The sequence below is a fragment of the Paralichthys olivaceus genome, chromosome 19, assembly GCF_024713975.1.
Source record: "Paralichthys olivaceus isolate ysfri-2021 chromosome 19, ASM2471397v2, whole genome shotgun sequence".
Lineage (NCBI taxonomy): Eukaryota > Metazoa > Chordata > Actinopteri > Pleuronectiformes > Paralichthyidae > Paralichthys > Paralichthys olivaceus.
This window is the reverse complement of record NC_091111.1, coordinates 8,537,779-8,556,755: the sequence shown is the minus strand read 5'-3', so window position 1 is coordinate 8,556,755 and position 18,977 is coordinate 8,537,779. Positions and strand designations below refer to the sequence as shown.

General features: G+C 40.7%; 1 protein-coding gene across 1 annotated transcript; it reads right to left on the bottom strand.

Moving 5' to 3' along the window:
- Window positions 1-13,013: 13,013 nt before the first annotated feature.
- vrtn (vertebrae development associated) lies at window positions 13,014-17,333 on the bottom strand. Its single transcript, XM_020091522.2, has 3 exons — window positions 17,162-17,333; window positions 16,049-16,380; window positions 13,014-15,932 (listed from the first exon to the last, which is right to left on the bottom strand). The coding sequence occupies exons 2-3, from the start codon at window positions 16,358-16,360 to the stop codon at window positions 14,166-14,168; spliced, it is 2,079 nt and encodes a 692-aa protein (XP_019947081.1). The 5' UTR covers window positions 16,361-16,380; window positions 17,162-17,333; the 3' UTR covers window positions 13,014-14,165.
- Between the last annotated feature and the right edge of the window lie 1,644 nt (window positions 17,334-18,977).

Below are 18,977 nucleotides of genomic sequence, written 5' to 3'. Positions count from 1 at the left end.
AGACAGAGAAACAACACAGTACAGAATTTAGTCTGAGTCAGACCCTGGCAGTACTTCAACATTTTAGAAAGTACACTGGTTTGTATTCTTGCCCAGAATTAGATCAGAAGATTGTTACCACTCTTATTTCTGTACTAGGGCCGTCACTTTTAATTTCAAAATCCACTCATTCATGCCAACAAGGAGAAAAGTGAATCTGGTATATACAGACTATACAGTCTCGAAGCATATCGCACCATCTGAAATAGTTTGCATTGTGATCCAGTAGAGGGCGCTAACTCTCAGCCTGACCTATTACATGCTCTCTTTACCTCTTTACCTAAGACAGTACTGTAATGTTGTTTTTGCTATGAAAATGGAAGATGCTAACAAGCACAGCCATCCTGAGTGGACAAATATGACACCAAAGGTTCTGAGAATGGACAATGTGACAGCTACCCATAATTGAAACTGAAGAGTCTCGATCACCACCTGGTGGTTGGCTGTAGTATAGGTCATAAATCATGCCTCCTTCATGTTAATGAATGCATGAAGTACATGTCAAATAAATTTTTCTCAAAGATGGTTTTTCATTTTAGGTTATCATCACACTGATGTATGATCAAGTGTTTGTTTTAACTTTGGTTTCAGTGACTTATTTGATGCTATAAAAACTAGGGGGAGTGACATAATTGACAGCTGAGACTGACTCATAATTGGTCAAGCGTGCGTATTGACGAGACTTGGATACTGCCACTATGGCTCGTATCCGGGATATTTTAGCCTCATGTCTGGATAATGGGAAGAAGTGCAGACACATCATCCATCTTTACAAATTATGGGTCTCACCTGTTTGCTTTTGTGACGTGTCATGTAAAATTTGCGTAAACATAATTTTGCATAAAAGAAGCAGCCCTAGTCCATATGGCAAATATACAGGTGGTTTCAGCCAGCTGCCATTTCACTTATGACAAGGCCTGGACATGGGGCGAGCTAGCTCTGTCCAATTTAATTTGTATAGCACCAAATGACAACATGCATTATCGCAAGGCAATTCACATTGTAAGGTTGAGACAACACAACATTATTGAGTTAAACTCAACAGTTCCCATAATGAACAAATATTAATGATCCGTATTCTGTCTATAAACGTAAAAAATGAGACAATGTGCTAATTAGTGAGATTTAGCTTTGAAGAGAGTTTTTTTTTTTTTACATGAACAAGTGAGCAATTTTACCCCACTTTATGCTAAGCTAAGCTACTGGTTATATTGTTTTAGCTCATGGACTGACAAGGGAGATGTCCCTTCTAACTCTTGGCATTGATCTCAAAACTATTCCTTTGGGGCGATCATTGCTCAAAAGAGTTCAACCTATTACATCCTGGCCTGTCAATAGTAAATCATTTCTTGCTGTGAAAGAATATTACATGTACCGACATGCTTCAAGTGTTTATTATTTTACTTCCTCGGGGTCACCTTTATTGGTGTGGAGTCATAACTTGGTTTCTGAAGGCTCTGAAGTTGATGTCCTCATCTTGTTTTCCCTCACCAGAAGAGGACTGAGTGGCAGCGCGAGGAGTTGATTAAAAAGCTACAGTATAAGACTGCAGAGTGAGAGACAGACAGAGAAGAATTATTTAACAAAGGGAGAGAGAGATAGAGAAAGATGTATGATTGCGGTAGGATCATATCCTTGTGGCCAGGCATCCTCTTGAGTATTGCTTTTGATAGCTAACTTCATTGACTGTGAGTTTCCCAGCAGAAACACTGTTGGCTGATAATGAGTAATGCAGTCAATATCCTCCTGACAGATAAGACCTGTTCAGATTGGACACACAGCGAAGCAGCGCCGCCACAGCCGCTCGCTTCAAATGAAGGACCCGGCCCAGGGGATGGGTTGGTCATCTGTTGCACGGCTCTCAGAGTTTGTTTCCAAAGCTAATAAATCAAGACAGATTGAAGTTCCAGGCCACAGGGGAAATGCCATTTAATTTACAGTTAATGAAAACAAAGTGACTCACTCTTTTTCACTTCTTTCCCCCTTGGAGCTATAGTGACTGTATTTATACAGAAAATACGGAATTGATTTTCAACCCAAAGACAGGCCAATATGTTTGAATATAGCTGTTGAGACAGGTATACAATACATAACTTTCATACGAACTGTGTGGTGTGAAATTCAGCAACTTAAATTAAATATTGTGAAAGACAAGAAACAAATTCAGTTCCTCAAAGAAAAGTTTATCCCTAAATGTGTCCAGAGTAGGTTTTAAACTAAACTTTCATGGTATTCAAACTTTTTCTCCTCAAATATCAGCCAACACCTTGAGGAATCCTTGGCTGTGACTTTCATTGCACATTCAGTTTGTTCTATGTCAAGATAAATTCAAAAATTCTGTTTGTCCAGTCCAACCTCTGCATTATGACAGAAATATGCTGAGCAATCTGTGTGTACAACTGAAAAGTTGATGTTTCTAAATCAGGACTTTGCATTGCAACTTTGGCTTTTCAAGTCTGAAGCAAAGTAGCAGTTCCAACCCAAAGGACCAAAGTTAAAGGTCCAGTGTCTAAGATTTAGGTGAAAGGGATCTATTGGCAGAAATTGAATGTAAAATAATCCTAGTGATGTTTTCATTGGTGTGTGGGGTCCTCTCTGTGGAGGCCGCCATGTTTTTTTACTGTCGTCCAAACTGGACAAACTAAAACCTTTTGAGTTTTCATGACCACTGACGTTCACCGCAGGTTCTCTTTCATGTTGGGAATGGGAGGGTGAGATGAGGAGCATTCATCTGCAACATGACACTTCCCCTCTAGATGTCACTAAATTCTACACACTGAACCTTTAAGTCCAACTTACAGAGGTGTTTTCCGTATTGATCAAACTGGTTGGATTTGTTGCAGTGTGAAAATATTTGTTTGGATAGTTCAGACTTTCTGACCAATAGCAGGATGTTCAGATAGCATTTAACCATTGAGGGAAAAAAGTGGCTCACAGGTTGGCTAGAAGTCTTCTCCTCCGACGGTATTATGTTTGAAGGACAAGGACGTTCATTTGTACTTGTATGAAGTACTGTGTCTGAAGTTGGGGATGCTGGTAGTAAAACATTAGTATTACAGTGGTAATGAAATAGACACAGTGAACCGTTTTGTTAATTTTCTCTAAATGGAAAGATGTTATTTTCCTATGCAAAAAGGTAATGAATACAGCAATAATAATAATAATCATAATGGAATTCAGACATAGATAAGCTATATTGGCTGCATGGTTTGTTTATTTGTTTTTCAAGTAGTTCGGAGGCCTGAGCGAAAAGATGACCATCATAAGAGGGGTGAGATGAAATGTCACTTAAAAGTGTGGATAACAACATATTTTTTCATCTCTGGAACACATGCAAAGTGTTGCACTCTTCAGAAGCTCAACAGATAGTTTTGTAACAAGTGGAAAACAAACACCAGCTCCTTCTTACATGTCCTGGCCAGTCACACAGTTGGTCGGAAATGAGTTTTACCCTCGTTTTGGTCCTTGTGCTGAACAAAACATCAATAGATCTCTGCACCAGCGCTGATGCAGCAAACCCATGGGCAGCCCCAGCGATTCTATCAGCTACGCACACACACACGGACACACAATCTTTCCTTTCTCTTATCTTCCCTCTTTGCAGCCATTAAAATAGCATGACAAATTTGCGTTACCTTGATCTCCAGACAGGAACTTAATGTTCCCAGGAAGGGACAGGAAACCTGACTTTTATCTTTTAATATTTTGAGTTGTCAGCCCACACCCCTCCTGCGACTACTCCATCCCAAAGCACATTTTTAATACATCAGAAGCATCACAGGCTCTCCTAAGGGGGAAATTATATCCGTATCTACCTACTATCGACTGCGGTTTATTTTCCTCCTTTGTGATTTTAACTAACAGTACAGTCCAATTCTCCAGACACAATCAAAGGGTTCTGCTTTTAGAGCCAGCAGAAGAACAAATGCAGTCAAACAGAGGGATGAGGGACTCCTCTGTCTTGGTGTGAAATATTACAGACCTGATTGGAAGTGACACAGCTATAATTCAGCACGGAGAGGAGGAACAGCCTGTGCTTTAACACACACACACACTCACATGGGCCATATGGGTATTTATAAGGTGCAGCTAATTTTCTCACATTCTCATCAGTACATCTCTTTGCCTATTAGAGCTGCAAAAATCACATCATCTACAATTTTACAGCCGGCTGGTTCGGTGATAGTGCATGGAAATGAGCACTGATATAAACCTAATATTCAAGACAAACAAAACCATTAGGTGAGGTTTTTTCGATAGATGCTCAGACAAGGTTCAGTTTTGAATTATGAATGTGTGTTTTACTCTTTTAGTTCCGGCTCGTTTTTAGTACTTTCACCTTCCATTGTTGCTCCTGTGAAATTAATAGTCAAGTACACACTACATGAGATATTATAATATCTGTGCTGCGGTGCACAAATCCTTTAAATTATCTTCACCTCAAAGGTGACTTTTGTTTGATTTAGTCGGTGCACACATTAATAAGAGATGATTTTAGATTGAATGAGTGTGTCCTAATTAAAAAAGACTAAAATTACAAGACAGGCAGGCACAACTTGTGCTGAACTTTCTGATTGGATCATTGCAATACATGTACTTTGCATATCTACCTCGCATATATCAGAATATCATAATTATTAACAATACAGAAAAAGAAAATAATCTTCCAATTACCTTGGATCACTACAATTGTGAAATAGCCAAGCTGCCTCTTGGATCTGTTGCACCAAATACTACTACTACTATTACTACCATTACTATGACGACTACTACTACGACTACCACTACTAATTCTACAAGTACTACGATGAATTATTATAAGTATAATTATCGCTCTAGCTCCCCACAACCCTCAAAGGTCATGCAGTCAAAACTTAGAGGAAGGACTCCTGCTGACACACACACACACCCTCACACACACTTTAGAAATAAAGCTCTCACGAGGGCAGTTGTGAACAAAGCAGAGATTGTAGCTGAAATGTATTTCCCAGTGCACACATCGAAAAATCTTCCTAGTTCAGTTTTTTTTTCATTATCACGACCCTGAAGCCTGGGAAATTGTACAACTAAAATCACAGCATTAACTCCAATTAATACACTAAACAAAGGACTTCATTCAACACGAGGGACCATCTGACTCAACCAACTCAAGTCAGATGTTCATAGTATTTAATTTAAGCTAAATCTTGGTGCACCATCACAGCACAGTCATTGTTTACGTTTTCAATTTTACTAATATCTAAGATGTATGTGAAAATATGTATTTAATTTCAGTTTTATTGATATGGTGCAAAACCTCAAGGCACTTTATACAGTGAGGTTATTGTATGATATTGTAGAGAGAGACCCGACAGGCAATGGAGAGAAAAAACTCCTTCTCAACAATGAGAAACCTCCTACAGAACCAGACTCAGGGGGGGAGACAAAGGGGGAGAGAGGGGGGGGAAAGGGGAGAGAGAGATAAGGAAAAGTTGCGCATGCTATTGTAATCAAAGAATGGTTGTTGCATCATCTTCTTCCTCTTGTTCTTCTTCATCTTCTTCTTCCATCATGTCTTCTTCATCAATTTGTGTTGGGGTTAAATTGAGCAAGTTGTCCTCAATTACAGGCAGCTGCTTCGTAGTCCAGTTAAACTAAAAGATGGTGAAACAGAGAAGCGTTTTGGGGAAATATTATTACATTTTCCAATTAATGCCATGTGTCCGATCAAGATGGAGGGTGTGATTAAACTATGTGTGGGTTCAATGTGTGACATTGACTTAAAAATTGTCACTGTAGAAATCACCCACTACTTTCACCTTAACTTTATCTGTACTGAGCTCAAACTCAAATAAAAAGTTTGGGAGTTTTGATAAAATGTGGCATGTGGACGAAACAGTCACTCACAGAAGTGTGTTTCCAAATTGCAGCATCTGCAGATGAACCCGCAACACATCACTAACGTGACACGTGGAGATTCAGCAAAGTGAAGAAGGGACATCAGTGATTTATACCTGGGTCACACCTTTTCTAATGCTGAGTCATGCTTTGTCAACACTTTGAGCACAGAGACAGTATTTTTGGTGGTGACAAGCACTCCAGGTCATCTTATCTTGTCCTTGGATGTGCAGTGAAGTTTGTCCCATGCAAAGATTGTAAAGAATACCGTGTCAGGTCAGGGGGGCTGAAGGATGAACAGGGTGTCAGCGGAAAATACCATTTACTGTTTAAGATAAAGAATATGAAAGGAATTAATTACATAAAGCTTCGGAATGAGGCTTTCTAATGCAGGTGTGAAAGACTGAGAGCTTTCAAATTAATTTATAATCAAGTTTAGGTCCTTGGTTGATTAATACGCAGTACGACAAGCAGAGTATAAATTACTGCAACGTGTCATCCTTGGGTTTATACTAAACTCTATCAAATGTGTAGAAGTCGGATAAATGTCATCGCTCTTGATCAGACTATGTCTATGTCTCCAGTTGTCTTTGGCTGCTTTCACACCAGCACTGATCTCCAGACATTTTTCTGAAGTTTTCCAGAGGGGCTGTTTGTGAGAACAAATGTCCAGACTCTCTCCAGAAGTTTTCCTGCCAGCACTTTGGTTTAATGTCAGAGTGAGCCCATTTGAGAATACAGAATGAAAAATGTCCAAAGAATTCAGAATGAGCATTATCTATAGGTCCCATCAACCACCACCAGTGCCTAGACTGCTTCCTGGTTTCCTATATGATGCAGCCACACCCCTGACCAAGCTTGATGCCATCACAGCACCAAATAGACTCAAATTTATATCACATTACTTTTATTTTATTGCACATGGCAGTAAATGTTTGTTCATTCTTTAAATGAAGTGTCTCGTGATTGAACTAAAGTAAAAGATCTGCTTAACCCTGCATCTGCTCATCTACTGTTACTGGCAGCGATGTAGAATGGGAGGCAGAGTCCAGGTCAGGACAACTAGACTCCCACCTGACACGACCTCTCCTGTCATACAGAAGAGAAAGGTCTATTACTCTGGGTTATTTCACGTCCTCTTCTTTCCATTAACACAAGCGAATATAAACTGATAAGAAGCTGTGCCGACAGTGGCAATCAAAATTCTGCTGTTACAAATGCAAAAGCTCCCATTTAAAAGTGTTTTCTTGGAGTTACTAATGCAGACAGCCAGTTATTACCCAAAACTCTAATTTCCTGCCCCTACTTCAATGCCACCCCCCCTGTTCTCACGTCTCTTCTCTTCTTTTGTAGGAACAAAATCTGGCAATTAGCTCTTATCTCCTCATTCCGCCGACAATAGCTCACGCCGAAATGAGTTCATGGTTCATGGCTGCGGTGCTTTTTAATCACAACCCCCGGACATTAGCCATTACGGGAGCCAACAGCTGTGCTTAGACCCACCCCTGCTCACAATAGAGCATTATGGGAGGTTCATTTGGTGGGGTTACTAATAAGGCTCCGTTATTAAGGCAGGGACCCAGAGGAGGGCATTAGCAAGGGGATATGGAAGACAGTTTAGCCATCATGTTGACGAGCAGGGTTATCCAGCCTTCACCTGACACAGAAATACCGAGGCCTTTGGGAGGACAAGAGCACATGAAGCGATGAGAGATAAGAGTCAGGTAAGAGTGATGGCCTTGTATGAATGTATTAAATATGTATCAGCAGTTACACACGGTATATCTCTCAGTTTCGAATGCAGGAATTCAAATGCTTCACATCTTTACTATTCATCTTCTTTTACTAAATGTATTTTTTCTTTATTTCTTGTTTTCCCACAACGCTTTACATTTATTGATATTTTTCAGCATTGGATGGTATAAACACAGTATGGACATTACCAATAAACTCAATTACTGTTCAACATATAGAAAAACAGGTGAAGTAAAATAAGTTTTTGACATTTTTGAGAAAATATTTGCTTTCCTATCAAAGGTTAGATGAGAATAGAGACACCAGTCTCATGTCTGCACAATAAATATTAAGTTATTTCTCATAATGGTTGGCTAAGCTTAGTATAAAAGACTAGAAACATTGGGAAAAGGTAGCCTACAAAACTAGTCATTACAAACTATTATTATTTTTTTAATCCGTACAAACCATAGCATGTAGCCTACTTTGACTTTTTTGTTTAGTTCATGTCTGCTAACTAACATGGAGGAGGCAGGATTTGTGACCTATACTGTGGCCGGCCACCAGGGGGCAACCGAGGTGCTTTGGCTTTGCTTTTGAGGAGCAGCATTTCATTCACCTTCATTCAGAGTTTATAGTACAAATACCTACAATAATTTCAGATTTTATGTGAGGGGCTGTATTTTGATCAAGAACAGTGACTTCCTTTCATCCTTCCGGCTTGTTGCTTAGTAACCTCATGGAGAAGTCACTTCCTTTTGTGTTGATGTGTTTATTCGTGAAGCTTTCAAGGAGCTGGGAGCCACATGATGCCACCAGGCTACCTGTTTCCTACTGCTTCCAGTCTCCAAGATGAGCCAAACTAATCTCTGTCTTAAAGTTTGAACATATTGTGGCTGATGTGTGACCAGGTGAGGTCTCAGTGAAAACATCCAGTACTTTAGCAGTCTGACCATGCTGCTCTCTCACCCCCAGTTTACATGTTGCATTAAAGGATCAAGTCTCAGGCTTTCAGAACCGAGCGGTAGTAGAACTGTACAAGACAAATATACACAAAGGATGAAGTGACCGCAAACACGGATTATCCCATATCAAGCCCCATATTTACATGACCTCTCTCACGAACATGCACACACAGACACACACTTCCTCTGTTTCTCTCTCCATTCATCAGCAAAAAGCATCACAGCCTTATTGATTCACTGCAAAGAAAAGAGTGAAAGATTTGACGAGGTAAAATCAAGTAAAGGATTGTCACTCATTGATTTACATGTCAGTGCAGGTCTGTGATCAGTAGCCATTCAGTGTGTGTGTGTGTGTGTGTGTGTGTGTGTGTGTGTGTGTGTGTGTGTGTGTGTGAGAGAGATGAAATGTGAGTTGTTGAGCGCAACAACAACAACAACAGCAGCAGCAGACCAACAATAAATCACTTCAGAATGAATGTGAGAGGAAATTGATCTGCGCCATATGAGGCAGCACTAAGTAAATAATACTTTCTTATTGAATTAACTAATGCTTTCCTCCTCTGGTTTGCATTAACAAAATCCTTCTTGCCATGCCTCCAAGGTCTGAGTCGGCTCTCAGGCACAACATTATGCATAATTAAGCGTAAAAATTACACATTACTCATGGAAAATTTACAGAGAGCCTTTTGTCTCGGCGGCTGACATCAACAATTCAGAAATCCCGTTTCACAATCAGACACAGACCTTAAGAGAAATCAATTCATATCAGGCTCATTTTGAAGGGCAACACAGTGAGACCGTCCCTCTGCTGACGCCCTGGTTACAATTCCAGTAAAATAACTGTACATCATAAAATCTTAAAAACATCCACCAGACTTACGATGTGATGGGACGAAGAATCACATTAGGCTGGAAATGACAAAATCAGGGATATTATTTGTGAATATTAAAGCCTGAGGGCTTTAGAAATTTGGAGTCTGTCACAACAGAAAAAATCATAAACGTAGATTTACGAGGCTTTATGACTCATTTTTGCACTTTTCTTATTTGCCCTTCAAACTACTCATATTGTGGCGTAGCTGCTATACTAGCAAAAGCAATGTTAATGCACATTATGGCATATAAATCAGTTCCAAGTGAGTTTTACTGCCAAGGAACCGTCCTCCTGGTGGCATGGAGGGATTGTGCTCATCTCAGGCACACAGGTTTGAGTTTGTGTAATAACCCTAATATAAAAACAACACATTTAAGCTGTAAATAATGTTCTGGCACTGACTAATCCCTGGTTTAGGTGCATAGATGCTCTCATTTTCCCGTACTGTTTATTCTGTCATTAAACAATTTGTTTCCCTGATCTGGTATTACTGGATGCAATGTTGGATTATGTTTATTAATGGAACTATCACAAGACAAATCTGCTCTACACACAAAACGGAGTCGTGTTTGATTTTGTGTCCAAACCAAAGTGTGTGTGTGTGTGTTTGTGTGTGTGCATGTTTGAAGTGAGTCTCTTCATAAAGCCAGCATTCTATAAAAACATCCTTATGAAGTAAACCACTGCCACCTAGTGGATTTACTCTATACATGCCTGTATGTTCCAGGTTTGCAATGAGTGCAAGTATCTATTTGAGAAATGTCATGTAATTTCTACACTTTCAGTCAGAATCAGTTTTGCTTCCCCAGATTCTCCTTCATCCCCTCCCCACACCAGGGTCAAACCTCAGAGTTCGTCTGAGTTCGTATCACTGCTCCTATCTGGGGGTAATTGGCAGAAGACCGCAGGCGTAAAACGTCCCACAGGTCTGCATTGTTTACTGAGAAAAATCTGGCATCCTTGAAATGCTGCTCTGTCTTCTGCAGTATGCTAATCCTTGAAGATTCAGGCTCCCACCTGCCAACCCTCATTATTTTCATGCTATTTTTGAGATAAACAATGTAGAGTAGCTCAGTGCTAGTGAGACCTCCTCCCATCATGAGGATGGAAACAGACCCACACAACATAAGTCTTCATCAAATATTTGCTTATGCCAAGGTCAGTCTCTTCAGAGGGTCTTGCACACTGACTTTTTTTTTTTCAACATGTTAGTTCGACCTAATCAGGACAGTTAAATTTGCCTCTGGTGAAATATCCATGTATCCATAAAGGACCACAGATTTGTAGATTTTCTCCAAATTTCAAGACCAGGTAAAAAAGCAGCCCTTGAGTCAACTCCTGTTTTCAAGGCCAAGCATTAACCATCGAGCTCAACTAAAACTTAGATTCTGCCAAAGTGATGTTATCAGATTAGACAATTAGAATTGATCTTATCTATCCCCTATTTTTATTCATCTTTTTATTACAGACAGTGAAGAGATGATAAAAGATTCCAGACTGGGAATGTTGTGATTCATGTTCAACATCTTTAAGTCAAAGTCAGATTAGATTTTTTATCATTTGTTTATTTCCAGAACATTCTGAAAATCAAGCCATGAAATGTTACTGGAGATAGAGCTGGCATTTATTTATTTGTATGGTGGGAACAACTTAAGTTGAAAATAAATAAAACTACCACACAAAAAGTTATTACTTCAATTTAGTCTCTCTACACAGGATAACTTAGATAAAAAAGATCTACGTGACCATTTAACAATACTTTTGCTAACTTTACATTCTTCACATTTCTCTACAAATAACATTTCCATTTGTAGTGAAAGGTTTGTATTGTGTGTATATTCTCCATATTTTAATTGAGTACAAATTGTATTTTATATTTTAATTTCATTAGTTTTTCATACTCTTCACATGTGTTCTGCCTTGTCTGCCTCATTCATTCATTCATCTGCTGCTGTAAAGAATGAATATCCCTGGTGTGGGATCAATAAAATGTATCTTATCTCATCTTATCTCAAAAAAATAAAAGAAATTCGATCAAATTTCTATATGAATTTAAAGGTCCAGTGTGTAAGATTTAGGTGAAAGGGAACTATTGGCATAAATTTAATGTAGAAATATCCCCATGATGTTTTTACTTGTTTGTATCTAAATTGTATGAATTTTAGTTTTTTTACCCCAGAAAAGTCCATTTATATTTACATTTACACCGAGGGGGTCCTCTCTGTGGAGGCCACCATGTTTTTTACAGTAGTCCAGACCGAACAAACTAAACAGCTTTAGACTTTTTATGACAACTGAAGGCTGTCACAGGTTCTCTTCCATGTTTGCAATTTCAACACTAGATATCACTAAATTCTACACACTGTACCTTTAAAAGGAACATCAGAGATGTAAAAAAAAATTCTTAAAAGGTTCCCAGCAACTTCACATATTTGTACTAGAGACATAAATAGAAACTGCATTGGAGATATTCTTCAATATATAATATGATACTCATAGGTACTTTTTTATAAAACACTAATAAAGTACCCATATTCTACATGTAGGAATGCAAGCATATAGATGAATATGGTCAAACTGAACAGGCGTGTAAGAGGAGCAGTAAAAAATACTGAATAACGGAACACCAGGGAAGAAAAACAGTCCAACTATGGTGGAAATGTTGTTCCAAACTTTTGCTAATCAACTGTTGTGAAGCTTTTATACATGATTCAAACCTCTTACGTTAAAAGTTTAAATGATAAACCTTCTATCACACTAAAGGTTTCAATCCTGTTATTTTTTCAAAGAGAAAACAGTCTGGGATCTCCCCCTCTTCCTCTACTCTGCACCTCCAGCCCTCCCCCAAACTCTTGGATGTTCTTGGCCTTATCACAAACACCTCCATCGCCTTGCATACAATTAACCCTCCCCCCTCTCTCCCACTGTACCCCTCCCACCCTTGACCATTACCATCATTAGCATGAGCACAATAGCCAAACAGAGCAAAGTGAGCAAAAGACACAAAACTAGTCTCCGAGCTCATTACCATTCTTTAGACACCCCGACCTGTTTGTCTGCAGTTACACAAAGTCATTTAGCTCCCTGTTCTTTTTTTTGCTTCATCTTAAGTGCAGCACACTATTTGTTGACATGATTTAATTCAGCAAAAGCCAGACATGTCTATTGATCCATTATGTACTATGACTTAAAATGTCCACTTTGTCCCACTACAGAAAGGAATCAACACACAACTGATGGGGCATGAAATTAGAAAAGGGGTCATTGATACCACTTGAGCAAAAGCAATAACTCACTGACAGGGAAAATAACATCTACTGGTTGAATTTTAAAGTATTCTGCTCTTAGCCCTGCTGTGGTTCTAGCAGTTGGTCAGGTGGTGTGTGTTAATGAGTGACATAGTGAAGCACAAGGTAATATACAAAATATAGCAGCATTAAATAACCTGATATAAAGAAATAGCGATGCAACAATGCAATAAACTGTGTGTGTGTAACTGATCAAGCAAATAATGAGGAAAAAGGTTGATGCTGATCGATGGTTTATTGATTCACAGCCCGTGCAGACTGTCTCACCTACTGACTGAACAATATCCAAACTGCTGGCATCAGCAGTACCAATTTCAGACATGAGGTGAATAAGAAAAAATAAATACATAAAGTACAAATGTAGGTTGAAATCTATTATTCAGGTGTTGCTCTACAAAACGCTCTGCCTGTGTGGAGAGAAGTGGGGTGGCAACTTCATTTTCAACAAAATAGTAGAAAAAAATAGCTTATACATGCAGAATTATTGCCACAGGATCTCAGGGAAATAGGTAGTTTTGGAATGGAGTGTACAAAAAATAAAATATCTTCATTTATATTCATTTTTCAAGTAACATTTAAAAAAAAAAAAAAAGGAGTTGTAGGAACTTAACCAGACTGTGCACACTGGATAATAAAATACATTCAGTGTAATGAGAACCATTTTAGTGCAAATATAGTGTGACTCAAGTTAGTATTTTTAATTTGCAGAAAATGAGGAATTTTCAAAATGCCAAAAGCCTTGATACAGCCACTTAAACCTTCAGTGCACCGAGTGAAACCCTGAGGTGAAACATTTAATACTAAAAAAAGGAGCAATATGAAAAAGGAGAACCATGTTTACAGAGGATGTCTGAACAAGAAGTCCTGGCCGCTCTTTACATTCAAAAATTATTAAAAAAAATAAGTATATGCCAAGAACTCAGGTCAATACATGCATTAACAAAAAAGCATACATTAAAACAACAATCAAATAACAACGAAAACTGAAAAAATAAAAAAAGGGGCCCAGAGAGACATTTGAGAACAAGCAGCTTCAAACAAAAAGCAGCTGAACAACAGCTTTGAACTGCCTTTTGCCTGGAGGGCAACATGCAGGGTTTAAACAGACCCGCGGCTCAGTTTCTTTTCACACACGTGCAAATGTCCAGGAGGGAGGAATGAGCTGCAGTGGTTGGGGGAGCAGGGACATGAGACATTTAGAAGCTAAGCCAGTGTTTTCTGTCTTTTTAGAACATGAAAATATGGAGGCAACAGTGTAGGTAGTATTTTTACAATAAAAAACTTGTTTGTGGGGCCAGGAAATTCTTCGACAGAGCATTTATGTTGCTCCTGAAAGCCTGTTTTTTACAGGATGTGACCCATTTTCATTTAGCCGTGAATCAGCGACACCCCGTGATGCAGAGCTCGCTTCCACATGTAGTACGTGGAGCGTGGTGTGAAGGGGAAGTAAGACCTAAATTCTTTGAATGTAGGGAAGGACTTCTCTTCAAAGCGTTGCTGCAGGAACAGCTTGGCCTTGGCCTTGAAGTTGGCCAGAGCCACGACATCCATTGCAAACATCTGCTTGTCTGTTGACCCGTTGCTGTGAAACGCGTGTTTTGAATGCGAGTCATCAAAAGAGGGCACAGTGGAGCTTTCTAAAAATCTCGGCCTCTCGACAAACGAGAGCATGGGCGGTCTCTCGATCCTCCTCTCTACAGGTATGTTCTTGTCTTCTGTCGCAGTGCTCTCCAGAATATCTGGGAGGACATCAGCACGCTGGGCAGCCATTTTCTCCTTCTGGTTCTGCCTGCTACGCCAAAGCCAGTAGAAACATGGGGACATGGACGGGAACTTGAGCTTGAACTTGGTCAGGGACCACTTTGACTTCTGGACGTGCAGTTTTGCAGCATCTCTGAGCTGTTTTTTACTCATGTATGCCAGCCTGAAACTTCTGTGCTTTCTCCTGTAGATCCTCATTCTGGGTAAGACAGGCTGGTTGACGTTAGACAGGACCGGTGACAGACTTTTTGGACTTTGGCTCTTGTCAGCATCTGAACTGTCCTCACTGCTGCCAATACTGGCTTTGTAACCTCTGTTGAACAGCATGGCCTCTCTCCTCCAGTTGTAGTAGGTTGATCTGGAGATCCCGGGGAAATGTCTTTTGAAGACCCTGAAGGGGAGGGCGGCATTCATGGTGATACAATTCTGCAGACAGCGCTTTGCTTCCTGCATATGTGCTACACTCTGGGCCCGCTCTGCGTCCAGCTTGCCGAGGCTGAGACCAAACATACTGGCCACGCTGTCGTGGTGGTCGGGCTCATCCTGTTTTGCTTCAGGTGAAGACCAGGCCTCCTGCTCCGTGCTCTCTCCAGGACTAATCTCTCCAGTTGAAGACGAGGTGGAGAAGGTTCCTCCAGATTTCAGAAGCTCGTGCTTCCAGTTATAGTAAGATGACCTTGAGATCTCTGGGAAAAACTCTTTAAACTGGTGCAGAGGGATGAGCCTTCCCTCCAAGTAGCATGCCTGCAGGAAATACTTCGCCTCATACCTAGCAGCAGACTTTTTGCAGTGCTCCTGTGTCTGTCTTTTCCAGCGGTAGAAGGTCCTCTTGGTAATGTTGTACTTGTCCTTCAGGCTTGGGTACGAAAACTGAGAGTCCGGGTTTAGCAGCTCCTCGCTTTTGGTGGGAGATGCCCTCTGCTCGCTGTCGGTATTTCCAAATGTGAGGTCTCTGGTCTGGGCTAGTGCAACAAAATTATTTGGCCTGAACAAGGCCTCTGACTGGAGCTCGCCAGACCACATGATGTGCAGGGTTAGCGGCACAGAGTCTTTGGGCCAGGTCCTTGGACGTATGAGCCGGTTGAAATAGGGTCGGATTTTGAGGTTGAACATGGGATAGATGGAGTAGATGTTAGACTCAAGGACTGATGACAGGGCGTAAACGTGCCACATGTTGGCGTAGGAGCCGGGGAAGCAGGAAGCTTTGACGTCTGCATCAAAGATGGCCTCCAGGACTGTGACAGGCAAGTTGAGCATGTCCTCGGACTCTTCAGCACAGAGACTAAAGCGAACTGCCTGAAGCATCATTTTGGAATCAATCATCCCAGAGAGGTAGTATCGCTTCCACAGCACCATTTCCACTACAGTCCGCACCTGTGGAGGAACAAAATGAAAAGAATGTAATCACAACGTTTAGATACATAAGTAGCACATAAGCATAACAGTATACATTTAGGCCATTGAGACAAATATAAAACATCAATGCTCACTTGTAGCTCCAAGCTAAGTGCTGTGTTCCCCACTAGCAGTGTGCTGACTGCATCAAACAGTAGGTTGCCTTTTCCACTGCAGTTTAGAGGCAGGAGGTCTCTAGGTGCATCGCCTGGGTACAGGTCCCGGGCCACGTCATCCACGCCTGCCCACTCTGGGAAATCTTGACAGGGGGTCCTGGGGAGCTGGAATGGAGCGAGGACCCTGTCCACCCCCAGGGCCACTCTGGTAACAGCATCCAGACCGGAGCTCTCTGTGGCCTCCTGGAGCTCTCTCAGCACGGACAACACAACCTCGTTCCTCTGAATCATACCTGGAGATCTGATGAGACCTGGGAGGGGGAGAGGAAAAGGAAAAGTTAGGAAAAAGACTGAATCCAGTAAAAACAACAAGTTAACAGATTTGACCTAAAACTCTCTTAACAGCAGGAGATGAGCCTCATAAATTTGCTCTGTTACCAGTAGACTAGATAATGTAGCTTGTGACTCGGTTCAAATGTTCTGATGTCTACTCCCTGCACAGTTAAGCTAATCTATAAGGTGGGATATTACAAATAAATAAAATTCTGGGTGCCGTAGACAAATATATTATTGCATGATACTTTTTGTTATGTCCCTTGATATCCTGATAATTATCAGGATGGATAATAATACATTGTTCCTTCTTCTTTTAGGTTTAAATGGTTTCAGGTTTTTTGCTCTTTAGAGTTCAAGAAATCCAACTTGCTTTAGTCTGACCTTCAGGTTTTGGAATGTAAAATAAAAATCCATGGATTGTGTTTCAAACAATTACAATTAATCATTAAAATACCATGTTAGAGCGATTTAATTTAGACGTTGAAACTTTCAAATGGTTAGAAAAGGAACAATATGACTGAAACTAAATACAACTCATTCAGATCAAATTCAAAGTCATTACCTACAGCACTGAGGTCCTCTTTACGTCATTTATTTATTGTTTTAATGCTCCTACAAATGAATGTGCTTGTTTCTTTTATTGTTCGAACACTTAATTGTTTTTTCGACGCCTAAGCCTCGTGTCTTTACTTTAGAATAAAAGAAAAAACACCCCCCCTCCCCTTTAATCAAGCCGGGAAACAATAATGCTCTTACCTGAGCGTCCAGAGGGTGAAACGTGTCTCAGAGGATTTCACTTCTTTGTGTTTTCGCCAGTAAATTCAGGGTTTCACTGCAGGTAAGTTACACTGATCTCTCTCCGGGAGATTTTCGGTCCATTGTGCGCGTGTAGCTCCGGGGTCGTCCTGTCCTGTTCTCCGGCGGAGCACTGGAGATTTGGGGGAGTGATAAACAGCACCTCCCATCAGGAAATTGTCAATCGTCGATTCGCCTTTTTTGTTTTCTGCGTCGGGAAAACACCTCCCTCCTCCTCCCTCCTTACCTTCCTCCCCCATCCCTCCCCCCCTCCTCCTCCTCCTCAAGTAGACTCAGACCAGGGTCAATTTCAATGTGAAGTGTTAACAAAAGCCAATGTGTCAGGGGCCACAAGAACACAGAGGCAGCAGGGGCCCTGCAGTGTCAACAGGTATTGGTTTGCTTTTAGGTTTTTCTTTTTCTTTTCCACGTCATCAGCTCGGTTTCAAGGTTATTTGTCAAGTGTTGATGGTGTCAAACAAACACAAGTGGTTATTTTTTACCTGTAAATAAAATCTCCTCTTTCTAATGTGGCTGCACAGAAACAATATTGTGTTTTTGTTCATGTGCTCAGTTACATCTGTGTGACTATCCTGGGGGAGGGATCCTCATGTGTTTTTGCCCCCAGAAAATGTTTTCGTTGGTAGTTACATGGAGGGTTAAGGGCAGAGTTTGTCGCACCATGTCGAACCCGATGAGGCAAATCGTGATTTGTGAATTTGGGCTATAAAAAATTAACTTCTTCATTGATTGAAACATGTAGAAAACTGTCCCTGTTGCTTGTTAAACTCGAATTGTCCCTCAAGGCCATAATACAAAAATAATGCAGCTATTGCAGTCATGAACTTGCTCTTCCCTTCACACGTAGTGGACAGTCTGAAGGCGAGTATGTGGATTAGAGTGGATATGTGCAGACAGGGTGTGGACATGCAGCTTTATGAGAGAGGAGGAAGGCTCCAGCTCTATTTGTTTCTCCACTGTATCACTTTTCACACCTCCTCTCCTGCCTTTTGCAGGATTTCAGTAATCAAAGCCTTTTGTTCCACACACGCACAACAATCCCATCGAATGTGTCCCCGACCCAACCCCCGCGGGCCCTCACTGTGTGGATCCCAGCCCTACAGCTTGTTATCCCTACATACACACACACACTTACCTTCACACACCAGGGGACAACAGCATTTGGCCCCCACTGCTCTGTCCACCCCAAGCACTTGGCAGACAAGCTGGTGCCTGAGTTCACTGGGGTTCAAGGCTTTGACCTAAAGCTTATCAGCTATTTGGACAATGAGTGTGTGGCTGGGTGTTTGAGGAAGAGACCCCCCCACACACACACACCACACACACAATCTTCTTCTCAATCTGAATGTGTTAAGAGTCTGTCGAAATATTTGAAATACTGCAGCTAGTTCAAGAAAAAACATTGCAACATTAAACTTACCATACATTTTGAAACTGATGAGACGTTATGTGAGGTCAAACTAAGTGTTGAGTGAAAGTTGCATCAGTTGAGCGGAGTGTAAGGAAGAGGTCACACCGACCTCTCTCCCACATATTTCATTTTAAAAGCACATGATTTCATCGGAAAGTAAAAAGAAAAGTTCAAGAAACATCTAATTTATTATGAACCAAGGGATGATAGAATATTATGTCTTTACATTGATGTTGTAGAAGGGCCTCATAGCTGAAAAATGCTCTCAGTGCTCCACAAAAAGCAAACACTAAATATGCTCCATTAGCCCTCCTCACCTTCATCTTCTATTCACTTTAATGTCCT

Coding starts and splice junctions, on each gene's coding strand:
- vrtn (XM_020091522.2), bottom strand. CDS start 16,360: ATGATTCAGAGGAACGAGGTTGTGTTGTCCGTGCTGAGAGAGCTCCAG. Junction 15,933..16,048: donor CACTTAGCTTGGAGCTACAA/GTGAGCATTGAT, acceptor GTTCCTCCACAG/GTGCGGACTGTAGTGGAAAT.